This window comes from Anabrus simplex, chromosome 3 (assembly GCF_040414725.1).
Source record: "Anabrus simplex isolate iqAnaSimp1 chromosome 3, ASM4041472v1, whole genome shotgun sequence".
Taxonomy (NCBI): domain Eukaryota; kingdom Metazoa; phylum Arthropoda; class Insecta; order Orthoptera; family Tettigoniidae; genus Anabrus; species Anabrus simplex.
Window position 1 is genome coordinate 494,079,922 of NC_090267.1, and position 13,181 is coordinate 494,093,102.

The following is a 13,181-nucleotide window of genomic DNA, read 5'->3' on the forward strand; positions in this document are numbered from 1 at the left end:
GAATAACACCGACAGTACCCCTGCCTGTTGTAAGAGGCGATTAAGTGTGCACCCAAGAGCTCTATCCTTGGGAGCGTGGGTTGGCGACCACGGGGCCCTGAGATGAGTCCTGGCATTGCCCCCCCCCCCACTTGTGCCAGGCTCTTCACTTTCATCTTTCCTATCAAACCTCCCTTGGTCAACCCTTCCTCTTTTCCAACCCCAATGGTATTAGGCTGCAAGGTCTAAGGAGTAATTTTCACGCCCGTCGCAGTAGTCTAACCGATACCTTCATTTTTTGAAGTGTCGGATCCCTTCCATTTTCTCTCTCTGATTAGTGTTATATAGAGGATGATTGTCTAGTTCTACTTCGTCTTAAAACAATCACCACCACCATCTTATTTTTGGTGATCACGTATAAGCCAGCATATTCAACACATTTTTGAAGATTAACATCAGTGCCCAATGGTAGTAATATTACTATGACGTGTCGTGCGCCTGACTGCCGCAGTTAGTAATGTTAGTAATGTTGTAAAAGATGGGAAAACGTAAAAGCCAGGAACGTAAATGCGGGGTAATACTGTACTACTACCACCACCATGAAATTTAAAATTCAGCCTCTCAAATGCTATACATGTTATCAAATTAGTTGTCTTAATGTGCTGCCGATTTCCTTTGCTACGGATATATATTTGATTTATTGTTCAACAGGCATTTCTGCCCACTTACAGAACATTTCCATTTCTTATTTCTAATTTTATAAATAATTTATAATAAAAATTAAAATATAAAACCTAATACTATACTTTATGAACTATGGGCAGTGGTAAGTGTGTTTAAAATTATTTTAATTTCTCCTAAAATATACATAATCTAAATTAATCCAAGAGCTAAATTATTCATGGTACACAAGTATGCTGCTCTATTTAATTTATGTCTTCTCTCTGTGCGAGTTTCCCCTCTGACTGACCTTACTCTCCTCAGGAAATATGTCCACGTTTGACATTTTATTAACTGACTGATATTCTGTTTAATGGTGAATTCATACGGTGATTTGTGTTTGACCTCTTAACAAATAAAGTTAAATTATTTCTTTTACTTCCAAACTGTGCATACAGGTTTATTTGGTGGAGTAACTCTCTGATATCTACTTTACCTTTGAGAATTCTGTGTAGGTATTTTACACATGTTAATGTTCTCCTAGTATGCAACATATCTATCCCAAAATTTGTTATTAAGTCACTATATGCCACATATTTTGCACTAGTTTTAGAGATACAGAAATCTTAGAAATTGAGCTTGAACATTTTCTATTTCTTTTATAGTTTAATATATGATGGATTCCAGGCTATAGAGGCATATTCTATTACTGTTCTCACTAGTGAATTGTATACCTGTATTATGGCTTTGATATTTTTGAATGTGTGTTTCTCATTAGAAATTCTAGGTTCCTATAGGCCTTATTTACAGCGTTATTAATGTATATATTAAACTGAAGTTTACTAACAAATATCACTCCTAAATCCTTTTCTTCAACTCATTTTAAGCTGATACTGTTCATGTCATAATGGATTACTGGTTGTCTTTTTCTAGTACAGATCATTGATTCACATTTCGTAACATTGAATTGAAAGGAATTGTGCTGTGAGGTCTTGTAATTTTTCATTATCTTTGAACTAATCAGCCTGTAAATTTTCGTGTCATCAGCACATAACTGAAATTTAGAATTCAATACAGAGCCAATATCGTTAACAAACAGAATAAACAACAGCGGACCTAATTTTGAACCTTGGTTTATGCCTAAAGTTACCCTGTACATGGATGAAGCTACCCCTTTGAAACTAACAAATTGTAATCTATTCCTGAAGGAGTTAAAGAATTCGACCAGTTCAGGGCTAAAACAAACTGTAAAACTTGTTTAGAAGTTTATAATGATCCATGGGCGCCCGCAAGGGGGGGGGGCAAGAAAGGAGGGGGGCACTTGCCCCCCCCCCCCCCGGAATTCTAAAAATGTTGATGTTCAATTGTTTAATATCATACCAGATTATTTCATAAACTGAACTGACAGTCATCTAGCATCTGTTATAACTGGAAATTTCTGTAAACAATTTAATGTTGCTGACGTTATATTGGTTTTATATTCAAGAAAATTGTTAATGTGCCCCCCCCCCCCCCCCTGGAAAAGATCCTGTGGGCGCCCATGTGATGATCAATCCTATCAAATGCTTTTGTCATGTCTGTGTATATGACATCCACTTACCCACTTTGATCTAATAGATGACAGTGTTTGTAAAGTTTATATAGTTCGATAGCAATTTGTGCTGCAGCCTAGGGACAATGTTTTGTAGCCATATGCGCTCAGCTAGATTTTACCTAACTGCTGACAAATGTACTCCTTGCACACTTTGGCCTCAAATTTATGTGAATATGCTCTATAGATGGATTATATGACTTCACAGATTTAGAATGAAACTGCAGTGAACGAACAGTCTGCAACCATCTCATGTAGTCTAATGATACTGCATATTGAGATGTGGATCCTGGACCCAGTATAAGTAAAGGAAATCCCACGCAAGCATACAGCATGGATGAATGAACAATTATTACAAAACTTGTAAATGATTTGGATTCTGATCTGTATGAAAGATTGTGAAGAAGAATATTAAGTCTTTGAAGCCCCACTGGATGATTTATAGATTCATCACCACAAGAGCTGGTCACAAAGACTAAGTGAGGTGAGAGGCACGGGAACAAAAGGGAAACAAAAAATGCTCCTGGGAACTGGAATTTTTTCTGGTACACCCGAACTGAATGCTAATAACCTTGGTATTTCTGCAGAATCCTCACCTCTAGATTTTAGTTTATTTCTGACAGCAATGTTTGAATATTATCCAGATGAGAACAGCAAATCTAAAGAAGCAAGTAGGCCTTTTGAAACTTAAATCACTGGAAACTGGTGACATTTAATAAATTAAACTTATTTTCTGTGGTAGTGATACATGTGTGATCTGTAAACCTTTCCTCTGGTACTACTTGAGCACATCACCAATTCTAAAAAAACTTCATGAAGTCCACTGGAATATCACGAGACGAAGTTCTCGCTATTCTGATAATGTTGCACTTGGAACGGTAATGATAAAGAGACACAAAGGGACCATCCAAACTATGATCTTATGTTCAAAATCCGACCAATACTAAGCTGCCAAAGACTTGTTCACAGAAACTTTCCCTTTCAAAAGGTTTTGATCGTTTAGCAGATGATTTGGCGAGTAGTGTTGGGGCTGAAATCACTGAAGAATCACCAGCATCAACAGCACGAAGGCTTGTATATAGGTAGAGATCATTTACCACACAAAATACCTGCAGTGGGCGCAAAACCTCAGTGGGCGCAAAGAAGGAAGGTCACGCGCATCATACATGCACTATGAACAAATATTGAATGTGACAGATCTTTGAGTAAGAGAATGTTTTGAGTGTTAAGATACCAAAGCTAGGTATTGGGAATAACAATATGTAAAAGCATTTTATTATATTGCAAGTCCGGCTCCATGGCTAAATGGTTAGCGTGCTGGCCTTTGGTCACAGGGGTCCCTGGTTCAATTTCTGGCAGGATCAAAAATTTTAACCATCATTTGTTAATTTTGCTAGCACAGGGTCTGGGTGTATGTGTCGTCTTCATTTCATTGCCATCACGATGCACAGGTCGCCTATGGACATCAAATCAAAAGACCTGCACCTGGTGAGTCGAACATGTCCGACACAACTTTACAACTTTAGCACTTGATCTTTAATATAACCATCTCATAATGGCCTATTAGATCATGTTTTATCATCTTTGTATTTACACATTAATTTTTAGCTTAAATTTCATCTATTTTAACATAAAGTCTTATTTAAAATATTGTTTTAGGACAATTTGACTTAATTGTGTAAATGAGTTTTCATGGCTGATGATGACCCTGAGTAGGGTCAAAACTATACCATATTATAATGTAAACATCTGCATTGAAAATTTACTGTATTGAATAGGGAGAAAATCTAATTTTGAATAAATTATGTAATCTCAGTTCAATACGGACCAATTAGAATGAAATTCATAATTCCTCTGACACTCCCGGCACTAAAAGCCATACGTCATTTCATTTCATTATATTGCAAAACTGACAAATGTAATTTTTTCCTGAGAGTCTCAATCATGTCAGCACAAGGTAGGGATGCCATCTTAAATCGTCCAGGCTCAGTCATATATCCATAAAAAATAAAAATAAAAACCCACTATTACTATTAGCTGCAGGTTAGCAGTCCACTGAGAGGGAAAAAAAGGAACAAGACTATCAATGGTTGTTTCTTCAGTTTACATGAAATTTTTTCAAACAGCTTTTGCTGTACAAGAATGAAAGCGAAGTGGACTTGAGTTATCTTGCTCAATTTAGAGAAAACAGTAGAATTTTGCCAGGCAGGCATGTATTGTATTTAAACATCCTGATAAGGTGGGTGTTGGATTCTCATACCTTCAAAATTCTCAAATCTTGACCAAAATCAAATATTGTAAACTGTTTCACAGCCCACAGCATTACCTCTCATTTGACAATCTTATCTCACAGAGGTCAATATCTTCTTCAGCATCACTTTGTTGCCTTTTGAAAATACACATTAGTCTTGAAAATTAACTATCCACATTAATCAAGAATGAGAAATTTTAGTTCATCCTGGAAAAAAGCCAATATCAGCAAGTGTGTTCAGAAAACTGAACTACACTGTTTACAAGAAAGAGCCTCAAGCACTACAATATTATCCAAGTGTGAATATTTTCTAAAATCTGAACCTTTGAAAATAAGCAATTAAGCTTTCTACTTACTTAGCAGCCTCCCTATGACAGCAAAAATGAACAAAAAAGAGTCAATAATGAAAGGCATCTTTAGCTAGCATAGTAAAAAAAACAGCTCAAGACAATCTCAAAATCTTTCTATTATACAAAGCATGAATATCAATTATTTTCAGCAACTTAACTGTAGATTATCTGAGGTAAAATTAACAGCATGAACAATTTTATAGACATTATAACTAACCTATTAGCTGTCTTGGTTTTAGCTATCTGCTCTTCATGATGTTTGTACCATTCTTCTAGCTCTTTTTTAGCAGCCTCACGCATTTCTTCCTTCCTCTTTTCTTCATTAGCATCTGAAAAAGATATTTTCACTTCACTTCTCTGAAATAAGATCAAAAAATATTTTTAAAGTTTGCAATCGATGAAATTACATTATGGTTTCCTCTAGAAACCTTATTTTTGATAAAAAGGCCAAAGGCAGGCATTTATACAAGTGGAGGCACATGCTTCCCCTAGTGCACCGTCACTACATTGTCTACATAGGAGGCTTGCAGTGGTGTCTCAACGGCACACTTGCCGCCAGCGTCTTGGAAAGGTGTAGCAATCCAACTGATGAGCCCACAGCTACACTGGGGTGAAACGCTGCTAATTGAAAAAGGCTAAAGAGCTTAATGTTTTTAATCTCAAATTTAAACTTCCTGGTCCTTGAGAATTTATGAAAAGTTGAAAATGTTCTTCCATTACATAAAAAAAAAGTGCAAACTTTATTATTAAAATATGGGAAAGAGAAAGTATTTTTAAAGGCTGATAAAACTCCTCCCTTGCCCACCTTTATACAGACATTATCAGCTTAGTAACTTGGTAGGTTCATTCTTTAAAGTAACATACACCACACTACTGCTAGCATTTTAGAAAATTTGTTAATTTCAGATATAAACATAAGAGATTGGTACAACATTAATGAAAAGTATAAAATCAGGTATTTGATCTTTTTCCCAACTTGAGTCTTATCAATTCTACTAGAATAGATAGGCACACAACGTTAAAATCCTAATTTCAAAATATCCCCAAACAAAGTCTTTATCCTGTTTTCCTAGTATTCTACTATCTCTTCCCTTTTTTTCATGTTTATCTGGCTTTCTTCTTATCTTGCACTTCCCACAACAGGATTGAGTGTTGAAGCAGATGGAATTAGGAAGCAGAAACAAGTATGTTAGGGGGGCTGAGAAGAAATGGATGTAGAAGAATTGAGATAGATCAGGAGAAAGTCCATCTATTTGAAGATGTGGAGATTGTCTTCGTGTTTTTATGGCTGCTCTTGTTTCCTGTTCCTCCTGTCATGTTCCTATCTTTCCCTATATGATACTTACAAACTGTATTTGTCCTGCAGTTCTTCCTAGGTAACTTTTTGACCAAGTGAATTCCTAGATATTTTGTAGATTAACTTTTTAATAGCAATATTTCACATCTCACAGAACCAAGACTGCAAGTTCGCTTGTAATGTAAAAAAATAGAACTACAGGATTCACAATAAGTTAGGTGATGGATAGCAAGAAATGAACTGGCGTGTAGCCTCCGTAGAAGCCTGGTGCATATCTTGGAATTTATGCCTTATAGGTAGAGGCACCTGCTTTTTGCAAAGTGCAAAATTTTACAAATTTGGTTCAAAACATGAAAGTATTTACCTATAAGCAAAATCACAAAATAATTGACAACATTATGTGGAATCACTCTTTGATCCCAGAAGCATAATGAAAGGCAATTTAGAAAATGAAGTCTCATCTAATAGAGGAGCAAATTCCCATCCTACATGAACCTTCAGCATCAGAATATCTTCAGCCACACAAAATGTTCATAAAACTACTTGGTCCTTCATGTAGAGCAGATGAAGATATTGACGTGATAGCCACCCTTCTTTCCTTGAAATCAGAATAAACGGGCATTTTGTGGAAGCTGCAGTGAAGGCTTTATAGATCCCGGTCAGTAATGTGAGAGGTCATTTTCAACGTAATGCACTATGATGTCTAACAAGAGAACAGTCCTGTCTTTTTCAAGTTACAGGATAATTTTTTTCGAAACATTCCTGCTTTGATATATGCAATATGTGTTTTCAGCACAAACATATCTCATGTTTCTTGTGCATATGTAAAAATAAAAATGGTACGTTTTGTTGAAAATATGCTATTAACTACCCTTTGGTTTAAGTTTTATTACTGAAATATGGAAACATTTAGCAAAATTATTGACAAAATAAAATGAAAATAGTGAAAAAGATAAAATAACTTTTTAAAATGATGAAATAAGGCAAAAAGAAATCACAAACCGGTGCCTCTACTTACAGATAACCTCCATGCCAATAAGAAGGGGGCCCCTATCTATGATTAATTTTAATGCTGAAGAAGGCACACGCACACCCAGCTCCTGAGCCACTGGAATTAACGAATGACTTAAAATACCCAACCCAGCCAGGAATTGAACCTGGGACCCCTTGCACCAAAGGCAAGCGCGCTAACCATTCAAAACAGAGCTGGACGTGAGAAGTGAAGTGGCTTTACAGGGAGGTTATTTCATGTGCAATTCTATCCAATAACTTTTCCAGTCTTGTATATTTAACACTACTGGTAGATGAACCCTTATCTGACGGACTATATTAAATTGCTACCTTTCTCTTCCAAACGTTTCTTCTGTTCCTCTCGCCATTTCTTGATCTTCTCCGGTTCTTCTCTCACGGGTGGTTTCATTGCTGGTGCAGGAGAGGAGAATTCTAAAAGAAAGAAACCATAACTGCAATAACAATGTCTGCAAGTGTTGAAACAATACTGCTGTAAATATATAAATTACAATTTCATCTGAACACCTCACATTTTTTGCCTCATTTAGTGTTTTTCTCAGATCAGGTACACAAAAATAGAAATTTGGTTTAGTTCAATTTTTTTCCCTAGAGGGACTGGGGACTCTGAATTTGGAGTGTGGGTTGGCAACCACAGTTTGCCTAGCTGAGTCTAGCAATGCTTCCATTTACAATGCTAAAAAGAGAAAGATTCAATACAATAATAAATAGTTGCACTAATTAATGATGCAACATGTTTAACCCTCCAAGTGATACGAGTCGTTAATAACGACTCATTTATGTCTTTGTGAAATGATAAAGTCTTTAGTAACGACTCATTTCTTTAGAGCCGTGTTGCTAGGCAACCGTTTAATGAATATCGTCGAACTTTGTACTAATCAATAGTTCAGTTCATTGGCTATTTCGATTCATCTAGCTGAATTTTCAAATAGTTTTTTTTGCTTATGTACTGTCTAAAACAAATCTTAGCATCAGTTGCTCGAAGCGCCACACTGCATGGCAGTGTTCTATTTTTGTTCTACTTGATTGGTTAGTGTTCCAATAAACTAAAATGTGCGAACCATGTTCTGACGATATTCGGGATATGTTAGAAGAAGATTATAAAAATTATGTTTTCAGTGATGACAGTGATTTGCCAAACGCAGTTTCTTTGAGCGGTGACTCGTCAGAAAACGAGGATGATAACAAGAAAGCGAAGCAAATTTTGGTGCCCTAAGTGTAATTGTGGCGTTCATCCTACTTGCTACCGTAAGCTGAAACACTTCTACAGGCCCATAGTAAAGGGGAGGAAAAGAAAAACTCTTGAAAGTGACTCTAAGTAAAGAATTATGCCCGAAGAGCAGATGCACATAGTTTGGGTTTTTTGTACATAACTTTCTGTTCTTTAGTTTTACGGTAAATATGTACTCAGTCTTTTGTTGCTAACAAAATGGTGAATATTTTATACACTTACCTTTTGTTTCGGTCTTTTATAGTTTTGAAGCTACGAACAGTGAAAGTTGAAACATTTTTTTTTTTTTTTTTAAGTGAAAAATTGTAATTCACCACCTCTAATAAAATGGAATCAAGGCGTGTACCCAATATTATTACAAATTCACGTTCTCTAGTTTATACTGAACAAAACGATATGTAATATATTTTACCATCATTTTGTATTTTTTATGAATTTTTAAAAGAAACTTGTACTAAGACGTTACAGTCGCTTATCACTTAAGAGGTTTTTACGTATCACTTGGAGGGTTAATATGTTATGGGAGGTGGTGGTGGTGATTATTCTCTTAAGAGGAAGTACAGCTAGGCAACCATCCTCTAACACTAATCAGAGGGAAAAAAATGGAAGGGATCCGACACTTCAAAAAATGAAGCTATCAGCCAAAGGAAGGCAAGGGCAACGAAGGGCGTGAAAATGAAAGACTTCCTAGTCCTCATAAACCTAATAGCGTCGGGGTCGGAAAAGAACAAGAGTTGACCAAGAGAGGTCTGACAGGATAGATGAAAGTGAGGAGCCTAGCACAAGTGGAAACAGTGCCAGGACTCAGCTAAGGGCCCCATGGTCGCCAACCCACGCTCCAAAGTTCAGAGCCCCTGGGGCACCTTTTAGTCGCCTTTTACGATAGGCAGGGGTGAACACTAATTTCTTCCGCCGTGATTCGTCGGTTTTCCTGGATAATGCCATCAATCTGCCTTATCACATCACGAGTAATGGCTCGATGGGGCTGTCCTGGGCACGCATTGTCATGCAGTGATGTGTGCCCTTCTTGGAATCTCCTGTCCAACTCGTGCACACTATGGACATGCAGGGTTCACCATACATAGCACATGATACTAGTTTTGCATACTCCAGCAATCTTAGCCACCAGAAAATGAATCACACTTTTCTGATCTGGGCTTGCGTCCATTTCTACAACTGAACAAACACACTAGATCAGTCAGTGCACCAACAAAGACGTAATGCAACAACTGCGTGCACCTGTGAGTTGTCACTATGCAGTTTTACCACAGCGATGCAAGTATCTAGACGTAACAACAGCGTTGCCATGTTTCGCGTGGCATGTGTATTATGGAGGGTGTTCAATTTTCATTTGACTGCCCCTTATACATTATTTGATCAGTACAGTAATATTAAGGGGACCAAAACAAATATCAAAATGTTTCTATTAATACTGCTGTAGCTGCATGATCATTTCCCTTTATCCAGCTGTAGCCTGGTAGGGGCAAATATGGTTCCTCTCCACTTTCTTCGGTTTTTCTACCACTCCTCCAACACTGAATGTCTCCACTACTTCCAGGGGCTTGTCTGCAAGTCTAATCTGACCTTTCCCTTCTTTCTCCCCTCTAGTCATAACAAGAGCTTTTCTATAGTTATTTTCAATCCACATTCTTTGATCTTCCCATTCATCACATACAACTGTTCTTGAACCTCCATGTCCTTTTCTCCCCAAATCACAATATCATCTGCAAATAACCTGTTCATTTCTCTTCCTCCATATGCTGCTTTTTTGTTCTCATGATGTCATCCATACTGTAAACAGGATTGGCAATCGAACACTTCCCTGTCTCAGCCCACTAGTGATTTTGAAACAACTTGTCCTGCCAACTTGTGTTTGCATGCAACTACAACATTCCTTGTACATTGCCATGATCATTTTTATTAATCCCTGTCCAATTCCTTTTTTGCACCAGACTGTCCCAAACTTTAGTCCTGGGGACACTGTCATGTCAATGAATGTCATCACCATATCATTCCCATACTCCCATTGCTTTTCCATTAGTTTAATGAGAATGGGTTCTATTGTTGACCTTCCACTTCTGAAACCAAACTGATTTTCCTGTATCTGATTTTCAACCCTCAACCTTATCCTACTTTCCAGTATCGTCTCCATTATCTTCGCAACAAGGGATATCAGAGCAATTCCTCTGTAGCTCTTCAATACTTTATCACCTTTCTTGAAAACTGGGATGATTATTCCTTTTTGCCAATCCTCAGGGACCTCATTGTCCCAGACACTCCTGAGAACTATATACGTCCACTGCAGGCCTACAGCTCCAGCTGCCTTTATCATCTCCACTGAAATTTAATCTATTCCAACAGTTTTTCCATTCTTCATCTTTCTTACTGCCATTTCAATTTCATTCATTGTAATTTCTTTATCCATTTCTTTATCAACTAATTGCCTTTCCTGGTCATCCATTGAATAACTCATCAGTTCTCATGTTCAGCAACTTCTGAAAATACTCTATTTCTTATTTCTTCTGGCTTTGTTAACATTATGCCACCTTCATCCTTCACAAATCTGGTGTTTACTTTATCTCTCTGTTTCTTAAGATACCGTACAATTTCTTGCTGCCCTGCATATCATCTCTCAATTTCTGTGTAAGGCCCAGCTTTTCCTCTTCTTCCTCCACTACTTTCTTGGTCAAATTCTCTGCCTCCACATATTTTCTTCTGCTTTCTTCAGTCTTAGATGTTTTCCATGCTTTTCATGCCATTTTCTTTTCCAAACTTTAATTTTTACCCTATCATTCCACCAGTGTGTCTTTCACATTTCCTGACATTCTACAACATACCTTTTCTGCACATCCAACCAGTGCTTCCTTAAATCTTTTCCATTCACCTTCAACATTCCCCATCACCGTCCTGGGTACCAAGGGTATTATTTCCCTTTGAAATTCTTGTACGATTTTCTCCTTTAACCTCCATACTTTAATTCTTTTCTCTCTTCTTAATGGGGGTTTTTCAATCTTTCCCACTTTCAATTCTCCTATCACAACTCTATGATCTCCATCAAAGACTTCTTCAGGCATGGCTGTGACATCTAAAAGGTTCTTCCAGTGTTCTTTCTCTATGATTATATAATCAATCATGGTCTTTGTTCGTCTGTCTCCCCAACCATACCTTGTAATCTTCTGATTGTTCTTCCTAAACCAGGTGTTTCCAACAATCATTTGGTTCCTCATGCAAAAATCCACCAACAACTTGCCTTCTGGACTTACATTTCCATATACAAAGGGCCCAACAACATCTTTTCCTTGTCTTTCCATTCCAACTTGTATATTTAGATCTCCCATCAATAGCACTTATCTTCTGTCTCTCCAGTTCCTCTAAAAAGTCCTCTAGATGTTCATCTATGCAACCTCCTTGTGGGGCATACAACTGAAATAGATCTTTTATGCTATTTTCAAACTGGAGTCTCATCACCATCCTATTGCTGATGCATTTTGTATATTCCACATTCTTGGATTTCTTTTCTAAGTATGATGGCCACTCCATTTTTTGCCTCGGGTCCTCCGCTGTAATACAGCCTGTATCCTTCTTTGAGAGGAATCTCTCCTGTATTTCTCTTCTTGGTCTCTCACAGTCCAAGTATGGCTATATCTTTCATGAATTCAACCAGTTCTTCAGTCTTTCCCGTCAGTGTCATGACATTTACTATCGCAATCTTGATGTAGTTTAGTGCTGGCTGCCCACTTCTCACAGTTCCCCCATCACCCGAAGAGCTGCGCATCGCTTTTAGCAGGGGACGCCCTCACCTTTTCCGAGGCACCATATCTGCTTTATCCATATAGGCTGTTACGATGGGTTCGCCACACCCAAAGGCATTTTATACCTACTGCCAGGTTCAAAATTAGGCCGCCCCTAACATGGAGACAGACGGCTTTCGCAGCCGCGCCTCTGGAGTATAGACGCTACAGGTTTGCCCACTTTCGACATCTCCACCGTACTGAAGTTCACCTTCTCCGCCATAGATGCTGTTGAGGTCTTCACTTGTTACCCTAAGCTGGGACCCATACCAGATATTACACACCGGGTCAATGTGCTCTGGGACTCGCATAGGAAGGGGCGCCACTTCCTGGGTAGGGCTGCCTCCGAAGAGGGTCCCTACCTAGCTGCATAACTTTACATAATGAAAGTCATGCAAAAATATAATTTCAGAGCGTTTCATGCCCTTTTATAAAAAAATAGGGCTATGAGTACCAAAGGTCAATCGTGGGAACAAATATATTCTGGTTACCATAGATGTATTTTCTAAATTTACAACTTCCCGTAACAATTAGAGAATATATTTTTCAATCTTTTATATCCGATACAGTTTTACTATATGGGCTGTAACAAGGGAGATAATTATGAATTTAGGTTTTCATTACCTAGTCCACCAACAGCTGATATTGCTGATTAGGAAATATTGTTCTGTCATGATAAACCTGCTGGCGATGGTGATTTTCATAAGAAATATGATCATTAGCCTCATTGATCAGTAAGATACCTACAGACTAGTATAATTTCAGTAATGAAAACACGTCCTAATCATGCCTTATTCTCCTTTCATTTGCCTCTAACATATGTTATACTAGGGATTCACAGAAGCATATTCAAAAATATTTTTAAAATATTGATGGAAAATTAAGTTTATGAGAATGTATCCCTGCAAATGAGGATGTTCTACAAAGATGTCAATGTATACTGGAATGAAATAACCTTGATACATTTATTCCTAAGAACTACTGAAGTAACTTAATGAAGAA

At 37.5% G+C, this 13,181-nt stretch overlaps 1 protein-coding gene across 2 annotated transcripts in view; it reads right to left on the reverse strand.

Annotated features, from left to right (window-relative positions):
• Positions 1–13,181, reverse strand: part of LOC136866561 (clathrin light chain) — a 51,860-nt gene that overhangs the window by 8,787 nt on the left and 29,892 nt on the right. For both annotated transcript variants that reach the window (XM_067143645.2, XM_067143644.2), the window contains 2 exons: positions 7,470–7,571; positions 5,049–5,160 (listed from right to left, as the gene is read on the reverse strand). In XM_067143645.2, the coding sequence (XP_066999746.1) occupies positions 5,049–5,160; positions 7,470–7,571 (214 nt within the window). The remainder of the gene's footprint in view (positions 1–5,048; positions 5,161–7,469; positions 7,572–13,181) is intronic.